The 22,064-nt window shown below is 38.5% G+C and overlaps 1 protein-coding gene across 4 annotated transcripts in view; it reads right to left on the bottom strand.

The window, feature by feature from the left end:
* The window catches only part of PCSK5 (proprotein convertase subtilisin/kexin type 5), a 400,588-nt gene that overhangs the window by 267,421 nt on the left and 111,103 nt on the right, over positions 1-22,064 (bottom strand). For all 4 annotated transcript variants that reach the window (XM_033123077.1, XM_033123075.1, XM_033123076.1 and 1 more), the window contains exons 4-5: positions 13,071-13,214; positions 9,298-9,374 (exon numbers count right to left, since the gene is read on the bottom strand). In XM_033123077.1, the coding sequence (XP_032978968.1) occupies positions 9,298-9,374; positions 13,071-13,214 (221 nt within the window). The remainder of the gene's footprint in view (positions 1-9,297; positions 9,375-13,070; positions 13,215-22,064) is intronic.

The following is a 22,064-nucleotide window of genomic DNA, read 5'->3' as shown; positions in this document are numbered from 1 at the left end:
AATAGGAAGAGGTAAACCCTTCTAACAAAGGTCAGTCCTTTCTAAAATTCAAGAGATGGCAGCTTGTGATGAGAACACGTGGTGGAGGAAGTGGGGATTCAAATCTGCTGAAAAATCACAAGTAGCCCACTGCTCTTTTCAATTCCTTTGAGCTATGTTCTATAGGCAAGAGAATTCGCCATAATTCCCCAGAGCAGGACATAAGACTCCATACCCTTGTCAGGGTATGAAAAGGTTTCTGATGCCAATAGGCTCTCCTTGGACACAGTTTTCTCCTATAGAGAATCTTTCTTTCATAGCCCACATTTCCAGGGTTTATGATCAAGCTAATACTTGTACTCTCAAGGGTTGTCATTTGGTGAAAAAACATTGGGAAGGGTCTCTTAGCTGTATGATTCCAACTTCAAACATATTTCCATGTAAAGAAATGTGAAAACTAACTACCTGTCCTCTGAGAATTAAGATTAAAATTTATCAGTTATTATCACCCTTAATAACATGAATAACATCCATATCTGTGGCGCTATGTAGTTTCCCAAAACATTATGACTACCCGGTACTCATTCAAACTTATTTTTAGGAAAACCTGTTAATGTACATTAGAAGTGTTTGAGAACAGAGACCCAAGCTTTAGCTTTCCTATGCCAACCTCTGATCTAAAGCCTTCCTTTTTCTTTTCTTTCTTTCTTTTTTTTTTTTTTACTATAAAGCTTTCTGTGTCTGCTTTCAAGTCTCTTCAGGTGATGGGAGCTGGCTCCCTTCCTAGATAGAGTAAGATCTGAATAAACAGCCTCTAGTCTCATTTGGGCGGCCTTCATTCATTCCCACAGAACAACATCATTATGAACACAGGTCTACATAATCATTTTCTGTAGTAAGTGGTCTTTTTTATTTTTCACAGTCACATGTGCATAAGGTGTTGGCAATCTTTGTGGACAAAATCCCTCTCTGGAGAAACAGAGACCTGGACGTGGCAGCAGGCTACGGAGGGTTTATCGATCACAGTGGTGGTGCTTCATTCTGGTGATTACAGTTCTCTCAAGGTAGTAAACTTACTGAAGCACGTACTCAACACAGCAATTAATTTCTCATGCACCTAACCACAATTAATTTAGCTATGAAGGTACATAGATGGTGTGGGAACAATAAGCTCAAATTGGGACTCTGCCACTCAGTGACAAAAGGCACTTGACAACAGGCACTTCATCTCTCTGAACATGAGCAATAAATGAGACGACATGCAAATGTGCAAATTTTATTATCAGTTGCTCACACTGTATTCAGATATAGTCATATAGCAATTCCTATAGACTTAGAGATTCATTGGTAGTTTAAGTTAAACAGAGACATTGAGATATTGATGTAGCAAGGGAGGCTCTGATAAGAATGCTTCTCCAAGGCCACAGATAGAATGAACAATAAGGCTGGGACTGGTACCCAGTTCTCATCTGAAAGCACAGCTTTTTTTCCTGTATCACTTTGCCTTCTTTGGTGACCTACTCTACGAGAACTAATCAAATATGTTCTGATCTAAAGCACATGTTTTCTATCTTTCCACCTTTATTAAGGATTGCAATTGAAATGTACATCTACCACTGATATTAAACACACACACTTATCTTGAGTAGACTGAAACAATAGGCTTCTATTGTAATAACTGAATTGCTAAAACATAAAAATCTCTGTTAGCTTGTAAAAACAAAATTCTAACTTTAGTTCTGTAACTTAGAGGGCATTTCATTTGAAGAGAAGGCAACCAATATCTAAATAGCATCTTGATAATATTCAAATGAACAGTCAGTCAGTCTGCAGTTTGATTATATTTTCAGCATGTTCTTTTGGTATTTGTATAGGGTGTGAAATACATACAACAAGGGCTTTTTTCCTCCTTAGTTTGCCTTCTCATTCAGCATCTAACGTGAGTGTCCACTGGCTAATTACATTTGAAAAGTCCTGAATGCTTTCTCTAATGCTCTATAATAATACAAAAAAATATACTTCCAGCATTGACTTCTCAAGGTCTTCATGCTCTAAATTTTAAGTATTTCTAGATATAAGGAAACAAAAGAAAATATAGAGGTTCAAGGTGGAGGTTAGAGGAGAAGATTAAAAGAGAAAGATAAATAAATACACCTGTCTGGAAACCCTGCTCAAATGCTTAATCCATTATTTAAAAAGGATGCTTATCTCTTTCCCTTACTGCAATTTCCATCTGCTTTAGAGGCCTCAGGAATTTGAGTTTGTCTTTCAAAAAAAAAAAAATTAAATTGAAGTAACTACCAATTATGTCAATAGTACACTGGGTTAGCATAAATTATACTCAAACCTCATTTTAACCTATAGCATCAATCAGATCTTTTATCAAAACTGTTACCGAGAGCCCCTAGAGAGTAAGTCCCCAAATCCTTGAGGAGAATACACTGAAATTAACAAAGGGAAGCAGAAAGGGGCCTTAAAACGGCACAATCCTGATCCTAAACCCTGGGGTAATTAATGCATTGCTTTATAAGAATGAATATTTACACTTCAGTTGAGAGGTACCTAGGAATTCTAGGTGAGATGACCGATCATCTCACCTAGAATTCCTACCTACCTCTCATCTAACCTAGAAATACATTTTCTGTATTTATTCAGCTCTCGTTAGAGAATAAACAGGCATTTAGCTAAATGATATATGAATTCAAGTATTTTCTTTCTTTCTTTACTCTACCAAAGATACCAGGCTAAAGAACTAACATATCTGTGTTCGTCAAGGCCCAATCAGGAAACATTGGGGTCTTCTATATTGGGTAATGTGAGAACATTTATCAACAGACTCATAAGGATGTGGGCGGGGTCTGGGGAAACCAATAGGGAACAGAGCAGAGTGCCAGACTAGGAACACAGGGCAACATAACTTTCAGGAACCTTGGGAAGGAAGTGGTTATTTATACCCACAAAGGGTAAGCTCTTAGGAGGTCAGCTTTAAGGCCACCTCACAGGAATTATGATCTTCAGAGACGAAGCTAACCCCTAGTGCTTCAGCAAGGAGGGAGCCAAGAATAAACACCCCTTCTTCACTCTTCTGCATCCTACTAATGTCCTGCCTGCGCCTTCTATTGACAAATTCAATGGGAACCCAGAGGGCAAAGGAGCCCATTAATGTAGTCTCTAAAGATCCGCTTTCTGGGGTACACAGCAGAGTGAAAGGTGAAAAAAAACCCAATATGCAGCACAAGGTCCACTATATACAGAACACCATTTAATAGGTTACTACTTTGACTGGGCTATATTTTGTTAATTCATCTAGATGAGCCAATCAGGTCAGTAGTCTTATAATTAGTGTAAGTAAGACGACATAGACATTTTATACCCCAAACTCTACTGGAAATCCTCTTCTCAGTATCTGTTCTTGCCTCTCTGTTCACTACCTTGGTAACTGTGATCACATCTACAGCAGGAAGGACTTCGTAAAAGAAGTAAGTTCACAGGTGCCGTAAAAACTCACTGGAGAGCAACCAGCTCAGATGAGGGAGGGTGAGGGAAGGCATCACAGGGGAACCAACAGGATTTGAAGGGGGAGGAGGAAATATGCAGGCGCAGATGGTGGAAGGTTGTACAGCTGTGGCACTTTCAGGGAACTCCACAAGTCCTGTCAGGCTGATCAATAAAGGGGGAGGAGGAGTAGACACACAGAGCAGAGTTAATAATGAGGGAGGACTGGGGTCATGAAGGGTCTTGTAGTTTTAACAAAATGTCAAGACATTAAAGGATTTTAATGGCTCAGAAATATCACTCAGCAGGATGGGGTGAGACTGGAGACAGGGAAACCATTCTGGACATTTGATAAGGATGCAGGTGAGAGAAGGCGGGTAGACTAGTAGGCTAGCGAGGAGGAATGGATGGGGGGTGTGTCTTTGGAGAGCTATTACAGAGGACTGAAATGGTGAGAACTGTCAGGACTAGGTGACTCATGACTGTTGAGGGGGAGGGAGAGGGACGGCTGGCTTCTGGTCTGAGAGAGGCCTTTTCCTATTGTGCTACAACTCTCTGTGAGGCCCCAGGACCCAGATATACTTCCCAGAACCCAGAAGATGATCAAATTGTTACTTATCTCAATGCATTACATCATGAACCAATGTGATAGAAAAGAATTTTCTAAAATACCTGTTGCAGGTTCTTTCATGGACATAAAATCTATGGCTATATATGAAAAGTGTCAGATATTTTTCACAGCTGTCTGTTTTGTATACATTCAGCATCTAGTCTGGACATTTGTGGTCAATGTAACAAATTCATCTGATAGTCACTGACGTGGCAACTACTATGTAGTATAGTTTAGGTATTGTAGTTATTTTGTAAAAGGATTAAAGGAAAACTTTTGAAAATATTTGGAAAACAAATCATCCTCTGACAATGGCCTTCCTTTTCTTTGGTAGGTTTTGTCTGACCTATTTAGCTATAGGATCATTTTAGCTTAACATATTTGGCTAAATCCTGAAGAAATAATGTTTCTTCTACATTAAGAAACATTAAGGTCATAGAGCTAAAGGTCATAGATCCAAAGTGTGGTTTTTTCCTCTAGTATTGAGTTAAAATATTTCTGTATAATGAGAAAACACTGTCTACATTAATTGGCTTTGCTTTGGGACACTACCTCCTGACAATAATCCTCACCTGCAAGAATTAAGAAAGAGAAGTAAGCGTATGCATGCGCGCACACACAAATACACACACATCACTTTAATTTACGTAACATGGCAACATTCCTAAAACCAGAAATTATGTGTGAAACAAGACTAAAGAACCAGAAGAAATGTGCTTCCACCCACCCTGCTTAACTCTTCCTAGAAACAAAGATAAGAAACAAAATGAAAAATCCATTCCTTTTGGGAAATGAATCTTTAACCTAGGGGCTGGTTTATTTTGAAAAGGAATTGGATTCTGGTCCCACATATCACACACTCAAAATATAATATCATGGTCTCATCTTCCACTAAATACATTGCTATGACTTTTAAGCAGAGGGAACATTTAACAAGAAGCAACCTAGGGGAGGGACAATCTAACTCAGACATCAATAATTCATTTATCAGAAATAGGAGTAGTGGTATGAAATGCCAGGAGGTTGTTTCATTTATAGGGAGGCATTTTCTATTTTAAGCCTAGAACAATGCAGTCAGCTTTATTCAGCTAACTAATATGAATGAAGGCAAAGATGAATTGGGACGACAAGTAGTCTGGACTCCTCTAATAATGCTATTTCTTTAGCATCAGTTATTTAGGTCTGACACACCACCATTTGGGGACCTGAAAAAGTGACAAGAAAGGGATTTTAATAACTTTTGTACTCCAGAGGCAATTACCTTCACCCCAAAGCTTTGGCACTAGAAATGTAATCATGTAAGTCTAAGAGAAATGATTTGCATGAAGCTGTGAGGGTACATTCCCTCTTAGTACTAAAAAATGCTTCCAATGTTATACCTTCTTAGTAGTAAGTTATCTCCAACTCAACCCGTTAGTCAGTAGCCTCTATTATTTCACCATTATGTCCCTCAAGCATTTAGCACAGCATTGTTTACAAAGTGGGATATCAATGAATACCTGTTGACTGAATAAACAAAGAGCCAAGTATGAAATAACATCAAATATGCTCTGAAGCCTACTGGTCAGATCGTACAATGAGGAGGCAGTTGCATAGCATATGCCCCAACTTCCTTATTCTGATGATGATTAGAAATTCCTCCCCTTCACTAACTTAGATCAAATTTAAGGACTCATGCACCACCGACGGAGGTGGGGAAATGGAATTAAAGAAAAGCAGATTTACTGGAGACTGAATCATCCAGAGCTCCCAGCCCCTAAAGAAGCAGACAGACCTAATTACACCTCTACCCTTGGAAATAAAGACCTCCAAGAGTTAGTTCAGACTTGAAATGTTCATATGCATATATATTTTGAGATAATTGTAATTTTTAACTGATTATTTATCAAGAACTGGATAAAGGGATGGAGCACATAATGATAATAACAACGGCTATAATTATCTAACACCTATTATACCGTCATCAGTATGTTTGGTGTTTTACATATTTTATTGCTACTCTTTACAAGTAGTATTATGTCCACTTTAGAGATTGAAAAAAGGTACTAAAGCTCAGAGTCATTAAGCTCAAAGACTATAAAGATAATCAAGGAGAACCAAGGCTAAAAGTCAGCTCTTCAAACCCAAAACCACTCTTATTTCCTGAGGGCAAGTGACCTCTCTGCAAACAGAATTATCTGTCTATGGATCCACATTTAAAGAGAGATCCATTAATCATATCTATAATTATGGTCTAATGAACAGAGAGGATATCTTAACCCTAAATGCCTGAATACAGGCTTATAGGTGGCTAAAAAAAAGGCCAGCACTTTTGAAAGGAGATAAAGGAACATGTGATGTCCCAAGTAACTGCTGACTTTTGTAAAACAGAGGTGGTGCACTGGGGTTACACCTCTGAAAATGCCATATTTCACTGTCAAGACTACAAATCTAAGCACACAACTGGAATAATACCTATGCCCTCCAATAATCAATCAGATCCACACCATACTCAGTGAACCATGGACAGTGCTGAGAATGGGCCAAAACAGGATACCCGAGAACACCTCAGAGTGAGCAGGACCATGGTGATTCTCTTGAAAAGGTCTTGGGGAGTGGCCAAGTTTGAAAGGAATCCTCATCAAGAATATTTTTTGAAAAGCAGACTGTAAAAAGCTATCAAAGTCAATACTCAAAAAATTGTCATTACATATAGGCTTTGTGAATAGCAATGTTAGTCACAGGTCACACCCATCCTTGGAGAACAGTCACCATCACCCCCTAGAGTTTCAGTTCAAAAACTCAACACATGTAGATTCAGACAGAACTGGCTACAGGGCACAATACATTTTCATTTTCTACCTATAGCCCCTCTTGTCTCTCAAAATCCTGTACCAGGACACTTTGGGTGTTAACATGATCTAGACTTTCCTATAGCTTTCCTGTTTCTCTTTTGTCTTTGTAATTGTTGATGGGATAAATTTAGCTAATGGATATAATACAATCAGTTCTGCTATAATGCTTGCCTTGAAAACGCACATTTTTTGATTGATATAGCTCATCAACCAATCAACAATGGCTGATATGTTAAAGGCTAATTTGAACATAATGGGAAATTTGCATCTGTTTTTGCACACTTTTGTCCCAGAAATTCTAGGTGAATGTATAAAACACACTCAGCTGCACTAAACCCTGTAGAAATACACAAAACACACAGAGCTACACACCACAGGAGCACAGTGGCCCACACTTGTCCACACTGGGAGCTGTTACTTCCTATATAATTTCAGATCACTCTTCTTCCACTCACTTCGCAATGACTGGCAAGCTGCCATGCTTCCTCCCAAAGGTCATCCTGGTGGGTGTCCTCCACTCTGCTTAACTGTCCCCTTTTCCCTCTTAGCCTATTTTGTAATTTTCCTCTCAATTCTCCATTCTTTGTAAAACTTTTAATCTTTATCTGTTTTTTTCCTCCTTTTCTTTTGCACATAGAGAGGTAGGCATGTAAATAGGAGTTAATATAATGGACACACACTTCCACAAGCAAACTTCAGGTTTTTTTCAAGATAAAGTGTCATAGTTATTGTTTTATATATTTCTTAACCAATCCACATGGGCTGTTGTATTTAATAGGTCCCTATCATTTCTGTGTATGTCACTGATGAAGTTTTTGAGTGTCGAGCTCCAACTCCATTTTCTTATTACTCTGTAATTTGAGATTTTGCAGAGTGCAAGTATTTTTAGGAATGCATATGTCACATTATAACAGAATAGGCTGTGTATTGAAATTTATCAACGATGACTTTTTAAGTATTGAAGCTTCACGTTTCTTCTTCAGTGATTCATGCTAGTTTGTAAAGTAGGTTAAATATATTAGCTCACATTGCCTCAATTATAATCCTTGGTGTGGAATTTACAACAACTTTAAACAGTGTAATCTAAACAGCAATGACCAAGTCTGAAAGAAAACGATCCAATTTAATTTAGTTTCCTTACTCTTTCTGTTTAGAAAGCTCTGGAAAATTCTATCTACATCAATTTGCATATGCATGCTTTCACCACTAAATCTGATCTGTAATATTTACTCAGTTGTTAATATTAACAAACAGCATATTTTCCACAGCAACTTTAGTGAGGCTTCTTGGTGGTAAAAAGAGAAAAAAAGAGAACCCATGTACAGTCACAATTATCTAGGTCATATAATTTTATCTAAACTTACTGACTTACTTAATCAAATAATACAAGCTGAGAAATTTTTCCCTAAAGAAAAGCTCAGGCTGGAAATAGTACATAATAAGTGGGCACAACACCTCTCTTTGGAACTGCTGCAATTCCCAAACTAAATACGTACATAAAAATTCAAATGATAGTATCTAAATCACAGCATTATCTTGCAGGAGCTTTGCAGTAAAAGGAAAAAAGTTAATGTGACCTATAGATTAGAAATATCTACTAATCTTTTAAAGAATCTAGGTCATCATGAACAAGAAATACCATCCCCATTTACTTTCTGAAGAATATCAAGATATTCTGTTATGAAATAGATGTGCATTTTCATTTGCATTCACAATATCTAGTGTACTAACTGGAAAGTGACAATGTGGTTAAATGGGTTTCTATGGTTCTTGACTATGGAGATAAGAAACGTGTTTTTTACATGGCAAACCTTACAAGTAGTATTTCAGGTATATTAGTGGAAAAAACAATCACTACAAAGAGGAGAGGAAAGAGACTTCAAGCACAGTATTCAATCAAATTTGTTGAATTTCATAGAGTAAAGTAACTCTTTCGGGGGATACTTTGGTTTGCCTCTCCCTTTAGCACCCCATCCCTAAACAAATGGGTCACAGGTCAATTAACTCTTGAAGGGCAATATTCCCCAGCTGCTGCGCCCTCAAGATTTGGACATGCTAAATCATTCCCAAAAGTTTCTCTCTCTCTGTCTCTCTCTTTCTCTCTCTCTCTCTCTCTCTCTGTTTCTGTCTGTCTGTCTGTCTCTCTCTCTCTTTCTGTAACCATTCTTTCTTTCTCAATTTGCAACCATTCTTAATATATGGACCGTCCCTTTTTATTACCCAGAAGCTGTAGTGGAAAGACACTTGTTTCTCTTAAAGCAAATTAAGGATCATTTGTTACCAAGGATTTCCAAGAAAAAAATATATATCCTTCAGCATAAGCAGAAAAGCAAAACTCCTTGGCAGCCACAAGCCAGCTACCCCTCACTTGGGCCTTACTTGTTCTCGTTGCTTGCATCGTAACGAGGCATTGGGTCCAAGTCATTCCCATTCACGTCACAACTGGCCAGAGCATCCTATGGCCACAGAGGAGAGAGCAAGAGAAGGGAGACAGCCAGTCATTAATTAGCCATTAACCTGAAGGCTCGTGCATTCTTAAGCACATTTCTGCAAGAGAGTAATGAGATTAAATAACACATTCATGGTTCCGTGGAATCAGGATGCCTTGTCAGTAATAATCAGTGTTGCATTTTTTTCCCCCCGCCACAGACCAAAGAAGTGCCCAGTCCATTCTTGCCAACACTTTTGGTCTCAGACCAGAGTTGGCCTTTCACCAAATTTTTTCAAATATGTCCTCAATTACCACCTTTTCTGTGAAGTACTCCTGGATTACTACCTAGAAGCAAAGTGATTTATGCTCCATGGAGTCTGCCTCTATCTTCATTTCTCAAGTGTGCAAATTCCTTATCAAAATTCAAAGATTTTTTTAAAGACAAAAATCATTCACAAAATATTGGCAGGTGAATTAAAAGTCAGTATTAGAAATTTATTGTATCAGATATGTTATGATCTCTATTAGGCAATATCTGTCTGGTTTCAGATGTTTTATCTAGTATAAAAAAAGTTTACACTTCAAATTTTTTACTAATACCCAATGGCCTTACCAAAATAATGAACAAAGTTCTATTATATGTCAAGGTTTCAAAATGAGGCAAAAATAGCTCTGAAACCAAATTTATATCACTATAGATAAAACTAATTTCGGATGTTTTGAATTTTCTGATGCTTTATGATAATACCTGATTTCAGTTTTAGTGAAAGTAATTGCAATCTTTGTATACTGTCTTTATCAAAGGCTTTTCTTTCTGAAAGTAACTTATGGTACATACAGTCTGAAATGTTTGGGGGGAATTAAACAAAATACACATTACATATAAAAATGGTAAGTGCCTGTTTCTTGTACAAAGGGGGACACGTAGCCCCTTAGTGGTCATTAAAGCATGGAGTGTAGCTAGTGTAACTTACTAATTTTACTTATAAGGAAACAGAGGCCCTAGACAGGTTAAGTAACCTGGCCAAAGGCAAGAAACAAATTGTCTGTGGAACCAAGACTTGGAACCCAGGCCGGCTGTCTGATACCCCATCCAATGTACTCTTCTCTACTCCTCACAGCTCTGACATTAGGAGAACTGAGAGGGCACCAGTACTGCTAATTACACAAATACATTCTGGAATTTTCTTTCAAGGGGGATAATAAAATGGAAAAAGTAAAGAATGCAATTACAATTAGGTTAAACCTATTTATATTTAATCAAATACACTCTAATGCAGTGGGGAGCAGGAACACACCATAAAAAACACATTGAAAATGACAAGAAAGACTTCTTTGCTAGGAGATAGGTAATCAGAGTTCTATAGGACCCAAATTAACTCATTTTAGTCCTCAGGCCTCGGTTTCTGCCCTATCAAATGAGGAGACAGAAGTGAAGTTTTGTTTTAGCGGTAAAACCCTGTGGTGTGAAAAGACGCAAGTTTATCTGAGTGTGCTTGGAGGCAAGGTGAGGGCAGCCACTCAAATGTTCTGCTCAAATAAGAACTAAATGAATGTACAGTTTCTTCATTTTTTTTTTAACCTTAAGTCATCTAATTAAGGAGAAATCATTTCAATTTCTTTTACAATTTTATTGTAAAAAATTAATTTGTGAAGTTTCTTGGCTGAATTTTTAAAACAAAACAGGGCAATAGGTAGAATACCGGGAGGAAAGCTAGTTGAAGTTGATGCAAGTGTAAGGTGGTATTGGGTAGTCTTGTGTGAAGGGATGTTTTCATAGGTCAGAAATGTGGGTGACTGTGGGAGGCAGTGATAGTTTTGGAAGTGTCAAGGAAATGGATTTGGAAGTGTTGTATTTGCAAAGATAAAATGGAGCCTTTTTGGGTTTGAGCGACAAAAGAAAAACTAATTTAAGAGAAATTAACAGTCATAAAATAAGTGAGACTGAGCAAATGAGAAAGAAACACTGGAGAAAATACATGGCAATTTCTACATCAATTGTTTCATGAGGAAGAGAGCGTCCAGAGAAGCGGTGGACATAGAGAAACACACACATTGAGTCCCACTAGCAGAGAAACCAAGCCTTCCCATGCCGTATCCTCTCTGAGTGAGTCTAGGACAACCTCCTTTAGGGCCACTGATGTGTCCACCATTTACTGAGGAGCAAACAGGAGAGAGAGGCAACAGGTGTGCTAGGATGGCAAGTCCTTGGTGCTGATGTGCAGAGGGAACCGACGGGCTAGGCCCATCTCAGAATTCTCTGCCACCTCAGGGCACAGTAGGATGGGCTTGGCTTGCTGAAGTCATTCCCTTAGTGACCATGAACTGGAACACAGAAGAGAAAGATCTGAGGAGATGCAGTACTCCCAGTTATAGCCCAGGATTCTCTGTGGGACCCTTCCATAAACACGAGGTAATCCTTCCCACCCTGGCCCATGACTTTCCTCCTTAAGGGTCAATATGAGTCCTATAAGGGGACGTGGACTTCACCATTATTTAGAGCTGCTTGTATTTTCAAGGATATGAGAGGAAACTTGTCAGCTGATAGAAAAATCACCAATGTGAAGAGAAACTCTTTTCAATACCAACATGAAGGAAAACTCACATAAGCCAGAATTTTGAAATTAAAAGGAATCATGAAGGAATAGAGAGAGATGTTGGTAAAAGCAATTGAAGTTTAAGTGGGTATGTAGGGATATCAGGGTCCCTGGGTAGAAACAGTTGTCAATAGAAAAGAGGTGAGAGGAGAAATCAGGAGACAGGGTGTGAGTGGGAGCCGCCAGAAGTCTCTGCTGAGCCCTGACAGGAATCAGAGAGTTGTCATTGGCACATAACAGGGAATCACTGCAGGCTCTTTAGTGACAAAAGAAATGTTTTAGGGAGAACATCAAGGTATCAGGCAACACGAATTTGGAGCAGATAGAGAATGGCACATTGGGAGATAATTATAGAACTTTTCACCAAACTTAGGGAGGAGAAGCTGATGGAAGGGACAATTCTGAAGAGTAGAAGACAGAGGGGTCACTGACACATTTCCAGGCAGTGAATATCACAGTGCTAGAGCAGACCGGAGACCCCGGAGGCAAAACCCGACCTATGTCTGGGAACAAGCTACTCCCTGCCCCGCCCACCCTGCAGTGGGCACAGGATATCATGACCACAGTTGTCTATGAAAGTACTGAGTTCCAGCACTGTCGCTTGCTCTGTGACTGTGGGCTCATCTTATGTTCTCTCTGAGTTCTGGAATTGCTGTTCCTTCGTAAGAAAAAGAATTTACTGATTCCTAAGGACTATTGGGATGCTGATTATTAGTGTCCTTTAAAAAAAGGAGACAGAAAGAGAAAGAGACCAGCAGAATAACTTGAGAAAAGTTCTAAATACAGTTTTCTCCATAAAAGAAACAGAGTGCTGTCTGGCTGCGTGCATGAGATGTTGAGAAGAGCGGTTATTGTCCGTAGCAGGTGGCGTTGGTGGTGGGGTTTCTGCTACCTTATCATCTGCTTTTTGTCGTCAGAACATCAAAGGCACTTGAAAATTGAAAGCATTATCTCCTGCTTCCTGTACTGAGAGTGCATCTCTTACGTACAAGACAGGGCCAGTATATAGAGACTGTTGTATCTGTTTGCTGCATTTTTCAGTAGTTCCCCCCTTTTTGATAATCCTACCACGAGTTCCCTTGCGTCCAAGGAGGGAAGGTGTTCTGACCACAGCAAACACTCACATAGTTTTGCATCAGATCTGGATGGGTTCTCTCAATGCCATCGTCCAGGATGGTGACCACAATGTTCTTTCCCGTGTAACCTCTCTTCCAGGCTCCTTCAATATTCATGTCTGATTGGCAGGGATGTGTGTTGTCACTGCAGTGCTAAAGGAGGAAGAGGGAAAATTGGACATTGCAGATTACCAAATAGTGAGGAGATGGGAGAATTACCTACTTGTTAAGATACTGCATTAAAAATTAACAGAAATTTGGTGGATTGCTCATTAAAGTAGAAGCACGGATCTCTAGCATGATAATAGGGGAAGGTAGAAGGGTAAATGTGGAAAGGCAAGTGAAAGAGAAATCTTTTGTGCCAACTCTGACCTGTTCTGATATCACTGATCCTTTGGGAAAGCATAACAAAATAAAGTATATTTCCACAGCAGAATAATGGATATATCATTTTATTATTAGGATGTATTAATGACATACAAAATGGCACTGTAGCATTTCATTTCTAAATCCACACTAGGTAACTGAAGAGCATATACTTTATTATTTCTTAACCGGCCACCTAGAAGCTAATCCAGCTACAAATGAGTACTAACTCAGGCAACTTTTGTACAGTGCCACCAGAGGTGTGTGACTGTGAGAAACCCATGGACAAGAAAAAACAAGTTTTTTCAATCTCCTTTCAATAAAGTAACAATGGCTGTCGTACCATAGTTTGTAGGGGGTAGACACTCATTCTGCACTACTTTGAGAAGGGAAGAAAAATAGTGCAAAGTCCAGAAAGGTGACATACACAGGAAAATGTGTATGAGAGCTTCAAGGGGTGGGCTGCAGAAACATCGAATCTTAGCTCATTATGTATTGTATTACAATGGCTACAACATACAAATATATCGAGAAATAAATTAATGAGGAGCTCATCCTGATAAACCATGTTTCCCGAAAAATCAGACCTAGCCGGACCATCAGCTCTAATGTGTCTTTTGGAGCAAAAATTAATATAAGACTGGGTCTTATTTTAATATAATATAAGACCCAGTCTTATATAATGTAATGTAATGTAATGTAATGTCATATAATATAATATAATATAATATAATATAATATAATATAATATAATATAATACCCAGTCTTATTTTAATATAAGATCGGGTATAATACAACATAATATAATGTAATATAATACCGGGTCTTATATTAATTTTTGCTCCAAAAGACGCATTAGAGCTGATGGTCCAGCTAGGTCTTATTTTTGGGGAAACATGATACTGTACTAGCATTCATCCAATCCACGCAATTATTCCTTCAAAGTTCCATCTCTTTGAAATGTCTCTCTGAGTAGTGTTGTTGTCAGCTTCTTCAGACTCAGCAGAGGAACAAAGAAAAAGAGAGGTACTGTAATATAATGCCACAGCAACACAAGCCACCCAGGTCTGTCACCATTCACTATTTTCTTCCTGCTTTGTAATAGTTCAGCATTTTGGGACACGAGCTTTGCGTGCTGTAAGCATAATGGAGACCCTACTGCCATCGATTCATGGAACATACACTTCATCGAGCACCTACTACATGCTGGGTGTGGCAGTGGACGGGCAGATGAGCTCCCTGTCCTCATGACCCTTTAAAGGGGAGACACAGACAACAAACAAACAACCAGGACCACTCAAAGCACTCCTAATGTTGTAAAGGAGTTAAAGAGGGTGGTAGGATGGTGAATGCTGAGGGGTCTGACTATACCACGTTCGGTGGGATGTTCAGAAAATGACTCCAGTCTCTGAGAAAGTGAAACATGAGCGGAGACATGACTGATGAGAAAGAGCTCATCTGCCCAAGAGCCTAGAGACCAGTGTCTTGGTAGAGAACATGGCAAATGTAATCACTTTAATGTAGGAAACAACTTAGCACACTGAAGAAAGAGAAAGCAGGTGGGTATTCCTGAAGCTTAGTGAACGAGGGAGAGCATGGCGCGGAAGGCAGCAAATTAGAAGGAAAACCCAAGTCAGGTCATCCAGGACTTTGTAGCCATGATTTGGCTTTCACCTGGAGTATAACCTAAATGGAAGCTCATCGCTTTCCAAACGTCATCCCTCAAAAGCAAATGGTAACTAGTCGCAGATACCTCTGATGCCCCCGACATAAATTTAATAATTTAGTCTCTAAATGAGACTGCCTTTTGTTGAATGCTATAAACACATTTGAGTAGTTTCAAGGAATCATTCTAACAAAGGATGTACCCATTTTTCACCACAGATAATATTAATTTGATAGAAAACAGGGGCTTATGTATTTTATGACTATTTGCATCTTTTTCTCCCTTGCTTGATTTCTTTCTGGCACTTGAGGCCCTGTACACACACACTCTACTACTACACTGATCCAAATTCCACTCTCCCAACTCTCCCCAGTTTTCCGGGCACAGCTCACGACCTACCTCCTCCCACAAAGCCTCTTCGTGTTCTTCAGCCGACTCGTCTGTCTCATCCCCTGCCCTGAACTTAGGGTCGGTCTTTCTCTCTCTCTCTGTCTCTCTCTCTCTCTCCACAATCCAATCCCCAACTCACTGAATTCTCCTGAACTGCTTTGACTATTGAATTTTGTGGGTAAATTTTGTCTTCTTCGTAGAAGACTATGCATTAAAACAAGTAGGATTTAAACTAACTAGGATTTCAATAAATATTGGCTGATTGCTTGCAGGCTAGAAATGAGATTATTATATCCTCAACTTTATTTCCAAGTTCACAGCTGTCATTATGCTTCCTGCTGCAACCTCATCAGAGATATCTAGCTAGCGAATGCTTGGTTAATGATCACAAAAGAAATAGTGCAGATTTCCAAAATGCCTACGTTTTTATGAAGTCTCATTCTAGCCAAGACTTTCGGCCTCGTCTCACCAAGTACTTTAATTTAACACAAAGCAACCTTGACAGGTTTCCATTTCATTTTTTCTATTTCCAAACCTGCTCTGGCAACGCGTGGTATCATTTGTGACACGAAGTAATGTTAATGTGGCCAAGAGGTGGGCCAGAGGAAGGAAACGCACAGGAAATGGGTAACCCACAAATGGGATAACCGTCCTGGAGTGGAGGGATGCTGCCTGAAATTGTAATTATGAAAATTGAAGAAAACCAGCCGTCTATGGAAAACATGTGTGTTAAAAGTGGAGCAATTAGGTTTCTTTCTCCCACCTCTGCTTCTGTTGAATCTGACTTTACTATTTAATATTTTTGTACCACTTTTTTTTTTCTTTACATCGCCAAAATAGGTAGTATTGGTAGAAGGGGAAAAGGGGGAAATATCCAATTGATACTTTCACTTTGATAATTTAATATGGGGAGTATCTAAAAGGTCACGGGGGAAAAAAAGATACTCAGAACTTGAGGTGTTTCTTGCAAATAAGTAATAAAGCACTGTGATCGGGACATTCAAGTGATAAAGTGGATAAGAATCTAGAGACCTAATTTTTCCTTATTGCATTTATTGCAACACATCTTTTAGGAAATCACCAAGTTTCTATTTGAATAGTTTCAATGACAGGGAGCTCACTTCTTTACGAAATAGCCAATGATGTGTTGGTAAGCCAGTTATTAAAAAATAATTCCTTATTTACAGTGTTTGCTAATTTCCATGGTGTAAATACTCACATGGGCAGTTTTAAACTACCACGCTCACAAAATTCCTGAATGTGTAACAATAAGTTTTCATGAGCTGTTAGAAGGCGGATCCAGCATACCACTGGAAAGAGCTCACTCCATTGTCAGTCTTGCTCCATCCACTGCTGATGAAGTCATCCCTTCCAATGGGTCTGACATCTGCTCTTCAGTACTTGGGAACTTCTGGGAAGTGTCTAGTCTTAGTTATCCCCTTCACAGATTCAGGCAATACTTTTACTCCCTCTTGCATTTATTTGGAGAAGATCTTTCTTTCATGTTGCTTTCTCAAAGCTACCTAAAGAAATTGACCTTGAATTTTTGTGAGGCCACAAGCTGATGGGTTCTCCTTGGGAAACAAAAGTAGAGATTCTGTGACTGCAAAACTGAAGATGACTTCACAGGATTTTGAAAACTTAAACTATGCTAGGAAGTTTAAGACATTTACTATTATATTTATGGGTCAATTTGATGGACTTCTTTTGCCCTTTGTTATCACACATGCAAAAAAAAAAAAAAAAAGATACCTCTGGCCAAAATAGATCCAATGTTAAATTATTCAAAGATGATTATTCAAATTGTGGATTTTCCAAAAAGTCCAAAGAAGCCCAGTATGTTTCACCACCACCAAACTCAGCACAACAGCTAAGGACACTAACTAGGAGAATCAGGCAGAGGAAAGGTTAAATTCCACCTCTGCTACTTTCGAGCTGTATTACTGTCAAGTTACCTAAAGTCTTAAAAGCTGATCTGTTATTTGACAAAGTACATAAGAAATGAGTGCTGTTATTATGCTCATGTTTTTGTTGGTAAGAACACATTCCTGGGCGGCATCTATGTTCCTAACAGTTTATAGAAGAAGACCTTGGGTTTTTGTGGTTATTTGTGTTGTTTTTTTTAAAGGAGAGAGAGACTACTACAAAATAATGAGATGATGGTTTTCTTCATTTTCTGATTAGGTTGATTAGGCAAATGTGAAAGGGCAATTGATCATTTGTAAGGATAGCTGTTAGAAAGTGGATCCAGCATACCACATTTTTCACATTTGGGGCTGGGGGCTGGAAACTGGGGATGGGGTATAGGAGGAGAGAAGAGTGTCCAATTATTTTCTGGTACCTTGGTTAAATGACCTTCTATGAATCACCATGTTTTACTCCACCCATTTATACCAGCATTCCAACTCTGCTAGAATCATGGTTCGTATCTACTATTATATAATTTTGACAGAGGATCATTTCTCAGTTATAAAATTTGAATGAAAAAAATATCAGAAAACAGCAGATGTTACGCAAAGAAAAGCTTGTTGTATAAGCCTATACAGAGGAAAAGAGAATAAATTCACTTCTTAACATTCTACTCCTAAAATTGAGGATCAAGAAATTGAGGCAGTATAATTAACCAATCTTTGACAAAGGAGCAAAGACAATACAATGGATCAATGACAGTCTTTTCAACAAATGGTGCTTGAACAACTGGATATCCAAAACAAAACAAAACACAACAAAAAAATACAATCTAGACACGGACTTCACATCCTTCACAAAAATTAACTCAAAATGGATCATAGACCGAAATGTAAAAATGCAAAACTAAAACTCTTGGAAGATAACATAGGAAAAAACCTAGATGACCTTGGATATAATGACTCTTTAGATACAATACCAAAGGCATACTCCATGAAAAAAATAATTGAAAAGTTGGACTTCATTAAAATTAAAAATGATTGCTCTGTGAAAGACAATGTCAAAAGAATGAGAAGACAAGCCATGGACTAGGAGAAAACATTGGCAAAAGACACATCTGATAAAGAACTGTTATCCAAAAAACACAGAGAATTCTCAAACTCAAGAAAACAATTTTAAAAATCGGCCAAAGACTTTAATAGACATTTCATCAAAGAAGACATACAAATGGCAAATAAGCATATGAAAAGATGCTCCACATCATATGTCATTAGAGAAATGCAAATTAAAACAACAATGAGATACAATGACACACCTACTAGAATGCCCCAAATCCAGAACCCTGTCACCACCAAATGCTGATGAGGATGTGAAGCAACAGGAACTCTCATTCACTGCTGGTGGGAATTTAAAATGGTACTGTCACCTTGGAAGACTATTTGGTGATTTCTTACAAAATTAAATATACTCTTACCATATGATCCAACAATTGCACTCTTTGGCATTTACCCAAATGAGCTGAAATTTTATGTCCACACAAAAATCTGAACATGGATGTTTATAGCTGCTTTATTCATAATTGCCAATACTTGAAAGCAATCAAGATGTCTTCAGTAAGTGAATGGATAAATAAACTGTGCTGCATTCAGATGGTGGAATATTATTCCGCACTAAAAAGAAATAAGCTCTTAAGTCATGAAAAGACATAAAGGAAACTTAAAAGCATATTACTAAGTGAAAGAAGCCAATCTGAAAAGGCTACGTACTGTGTGATTCCAACTATGTGACATTCTGGAAAAAGGCAAAACTATGGAGACAGTAAAAGGATCAGCGGTTGTCAGGGATTGGAGCTGGGGGCATGGATAGGCAGAGCACAGAGGATTTTCAGGGCAGTGAAAACACTTTGTATGATACTATAATGATAGATACATGTCATTATACATTTGCCCAAACCCATAGAATGTACAACACCAAGAGTAAACCATAAGGTAAACTACGGACTTTGGGTGTATGTTGTGTTAATATAGGTTCATCAAATGTAATAAATGTACCATTGCATTGGGAGATACTGATAATAGGGGTGATTAAGTGTGGGAGGGGGCTGGAAGTAGATGGAAAATCTTTATACCTTCCTCTCAATTTTCTGTGAAGCTAAAACTTCTCTAAAAAATAAAATATTAAAAAATAAAGAAAATAAATGTACCACAGTTTCTTAATCCAGTCATCTACCGATGGGCATTTTGGTTGTTTCCATGTCTTGGCTATTGTGTATAGTGCTGCAATAAACATAGGAGTGCATAAAGATTTTTGAATTGGAGTTTTGGATTTCTCCGGATAGATTTATACAATGGAGTATTACGCAGCCATAAAGAAGAAAGAAATCTTACCATTTGCAACAACATGGATGGACCTAGAGAACATTATGTTAAGTGAAATAAGTCAGACAGAGAAAGATAAGTACCATATGATCTCACTTATTTGCGGAATCTAAAGAAAAGAATAAATGAATGAACTAACCAGAAACAGTGTTGGAGACAAAGAGGAAAAACTGAGGATTGCTAGATGGGCGGGGGGGGGGCGGGTGAAGGGATTGAAGGACAGTCGGTGACCACAGGATGGCCACGGGGTTTGAAAATTAATCTGGGGAACGTAATTTAGCGGTTACCAGAGGGTAAAGGGGTTGGGGGTGGGAGATGTGGGTAAGGGGGATCAAATATACGGTGATGGAAGGAGAACTGACTCTGGGTGGTGAACACACAATGTAATTTATAGATGATGTGATATAGAATTGCACACCTGAAATCTATGTAATTTTAATAACAATTGTCACCCCAATAAATTTAAATAAAAAAATAATAAAATAAAATAAAATAAAGAATTGAGGCAGAACAGCCAAATGATAACTGGATGCTCCAAGGATATAGTTAAGTGAACATTTTTTATTTAATTTTGTGATCCTCTTTGAATCTTTCCAAACCTGACACATCTTGAATTAGAGACTTTGAGTCCAAAAAATACTTATTTAATGAAGCCAAAAACAATGAGCCAACAAACAACTCTTGTCTCCTTTTAGGAATTTCCACATGTCTTATCTTAGTGTTTAGCGAACTGGTTTCAGCTATCTCACTGGCCTTGCTGCTAAAGGGTAACCAGGGTTTCTAAAACATACTGGACATTTCTGAGACACTAAGACCAAGTTTTCCATGTATAGCCCATGGCACCTGCCAGTGTTCACACCATTCTCAAATACTTCAGGTCTAAAAACTGAGTCAGGGTTTCGAAATCTAGGTCTGAAACCACTGCATTTCTTCAATTTTCACACTACCTAGCAGTTCAAGTCATTGACACTGATCTACTACTTTTCACATTTCTAACCCAACTTTCGCTTCCAATCTGTCTCACTTTCATTCAAACAAAATTTTTATCAAGAGCTGGCCATATTCTCCCTATGCTCAAGTCCTGGAAGTCTAGTCTGTGTGACAAATAAGGAATTTTACAAAAACACACGTTAAGTATTACAATGGGGGTTCTCAGGGTACTGTGAGAACGTGGAACCTAGTCGGGGAAAGTGTAGAAAGATTAAGAGCACATCCTAAAGAAAAATGACATTTAAATTGAGCCTCCAAATATGAGGTGACCAGCCGAAGGACAAGCAGAGCATGAACAGGATATGTTTAGTTTTGGTAAGGATATAGAATAATCAAAGAGTGGAGTGTTAAAGGACCTGAAACTCAGAATAGCTGGTAGACACGAGAGGTGATGGGGGATGAGAAAAATGGAAAGAGATGAGACTGGAGAAGTAGTACAGGCAAGACTCTAAATGTTCTTTTATGCCTTTTTTTTTTTTTAAGTGTGAGCTTTCCCATAATTCAATGTAAAATCATTTAAGGGTTTCAAGATAGGGATTGACATGGTTTAGCTGTATAAAATCCATCGCCAACTTTAATTCCAAAGAGAAACTCTTGATCTTCCCCCTCTGACTCCTATAAAGTTGCACATGTCCAGGATTCTGTCTCTTCCATGCCAGTATATGGCATCTACGATGTCCCTACTTCTCCACAAACATCCATCAGCAAATCCTTCAAAACAGCTCTTGAACCTGACCACTTCTCACCATCTTCATGGCTATACACTGATTCAAGCCACCATCATCTCTTACTCCTCTATAGTTTATTCTCCACTTAGCAGTCAAAGTGATCATTGTAAACTATGTTGGATTTATTCTCAATAAGGATTCCCAGTAAATTCCCAACCTCCAATGACTTTTCCTCACACTTTCAATAATAGCCCACGTCTGTTTCATGGCCTATAAAGTGCTTCATGATCTGACTGGGAAGCTGTCTCCCTGACCTCTTGACCTACCCCTTTCTTCCTTACTCATCTATTCCACTACATTGTCCTCTTCCATCCAACTCCACTCCTGTCTCAAGGCCTTGCTACTTGCTATTCTCTCACTGAAGAATTTTGTCCCTCAGATACCACATGGCCCCTTCTTTTATGGTCAAATATCACCCCCCAAGAGAGCCTTTCCCTAATCAATCCATCTGAAATAGTATTCTGGGTCACTCTCTACCCTTAACTCTGATATTTTTTTCATAGCATGCATAATTACTAGATTATATATTGATATACCCCTTTATTATATGTCTCTCACTCTGGATTGTAAATTCCA

Source organism: Rhinolophus ferrumequinum, chromosome 12 (genome assembly GCF_004115265.2).
Source record: "Rhinolophus ferrumequinum isolate MPI-CBG mRhiFer1 chromosome 12, mRhiFer1_v1.p, whole genome shotgun sequence".
Lineage (NCBI taxonomy): Eukaryota > Metazoa > Chordata > Mammalia > Chiroptera > Rhinolophidae > Rhinolophus > Rhinolophus ferrumequinum.
This window is presented reverse-complemented; position numbering and strand designations above follow the sequence as displayed.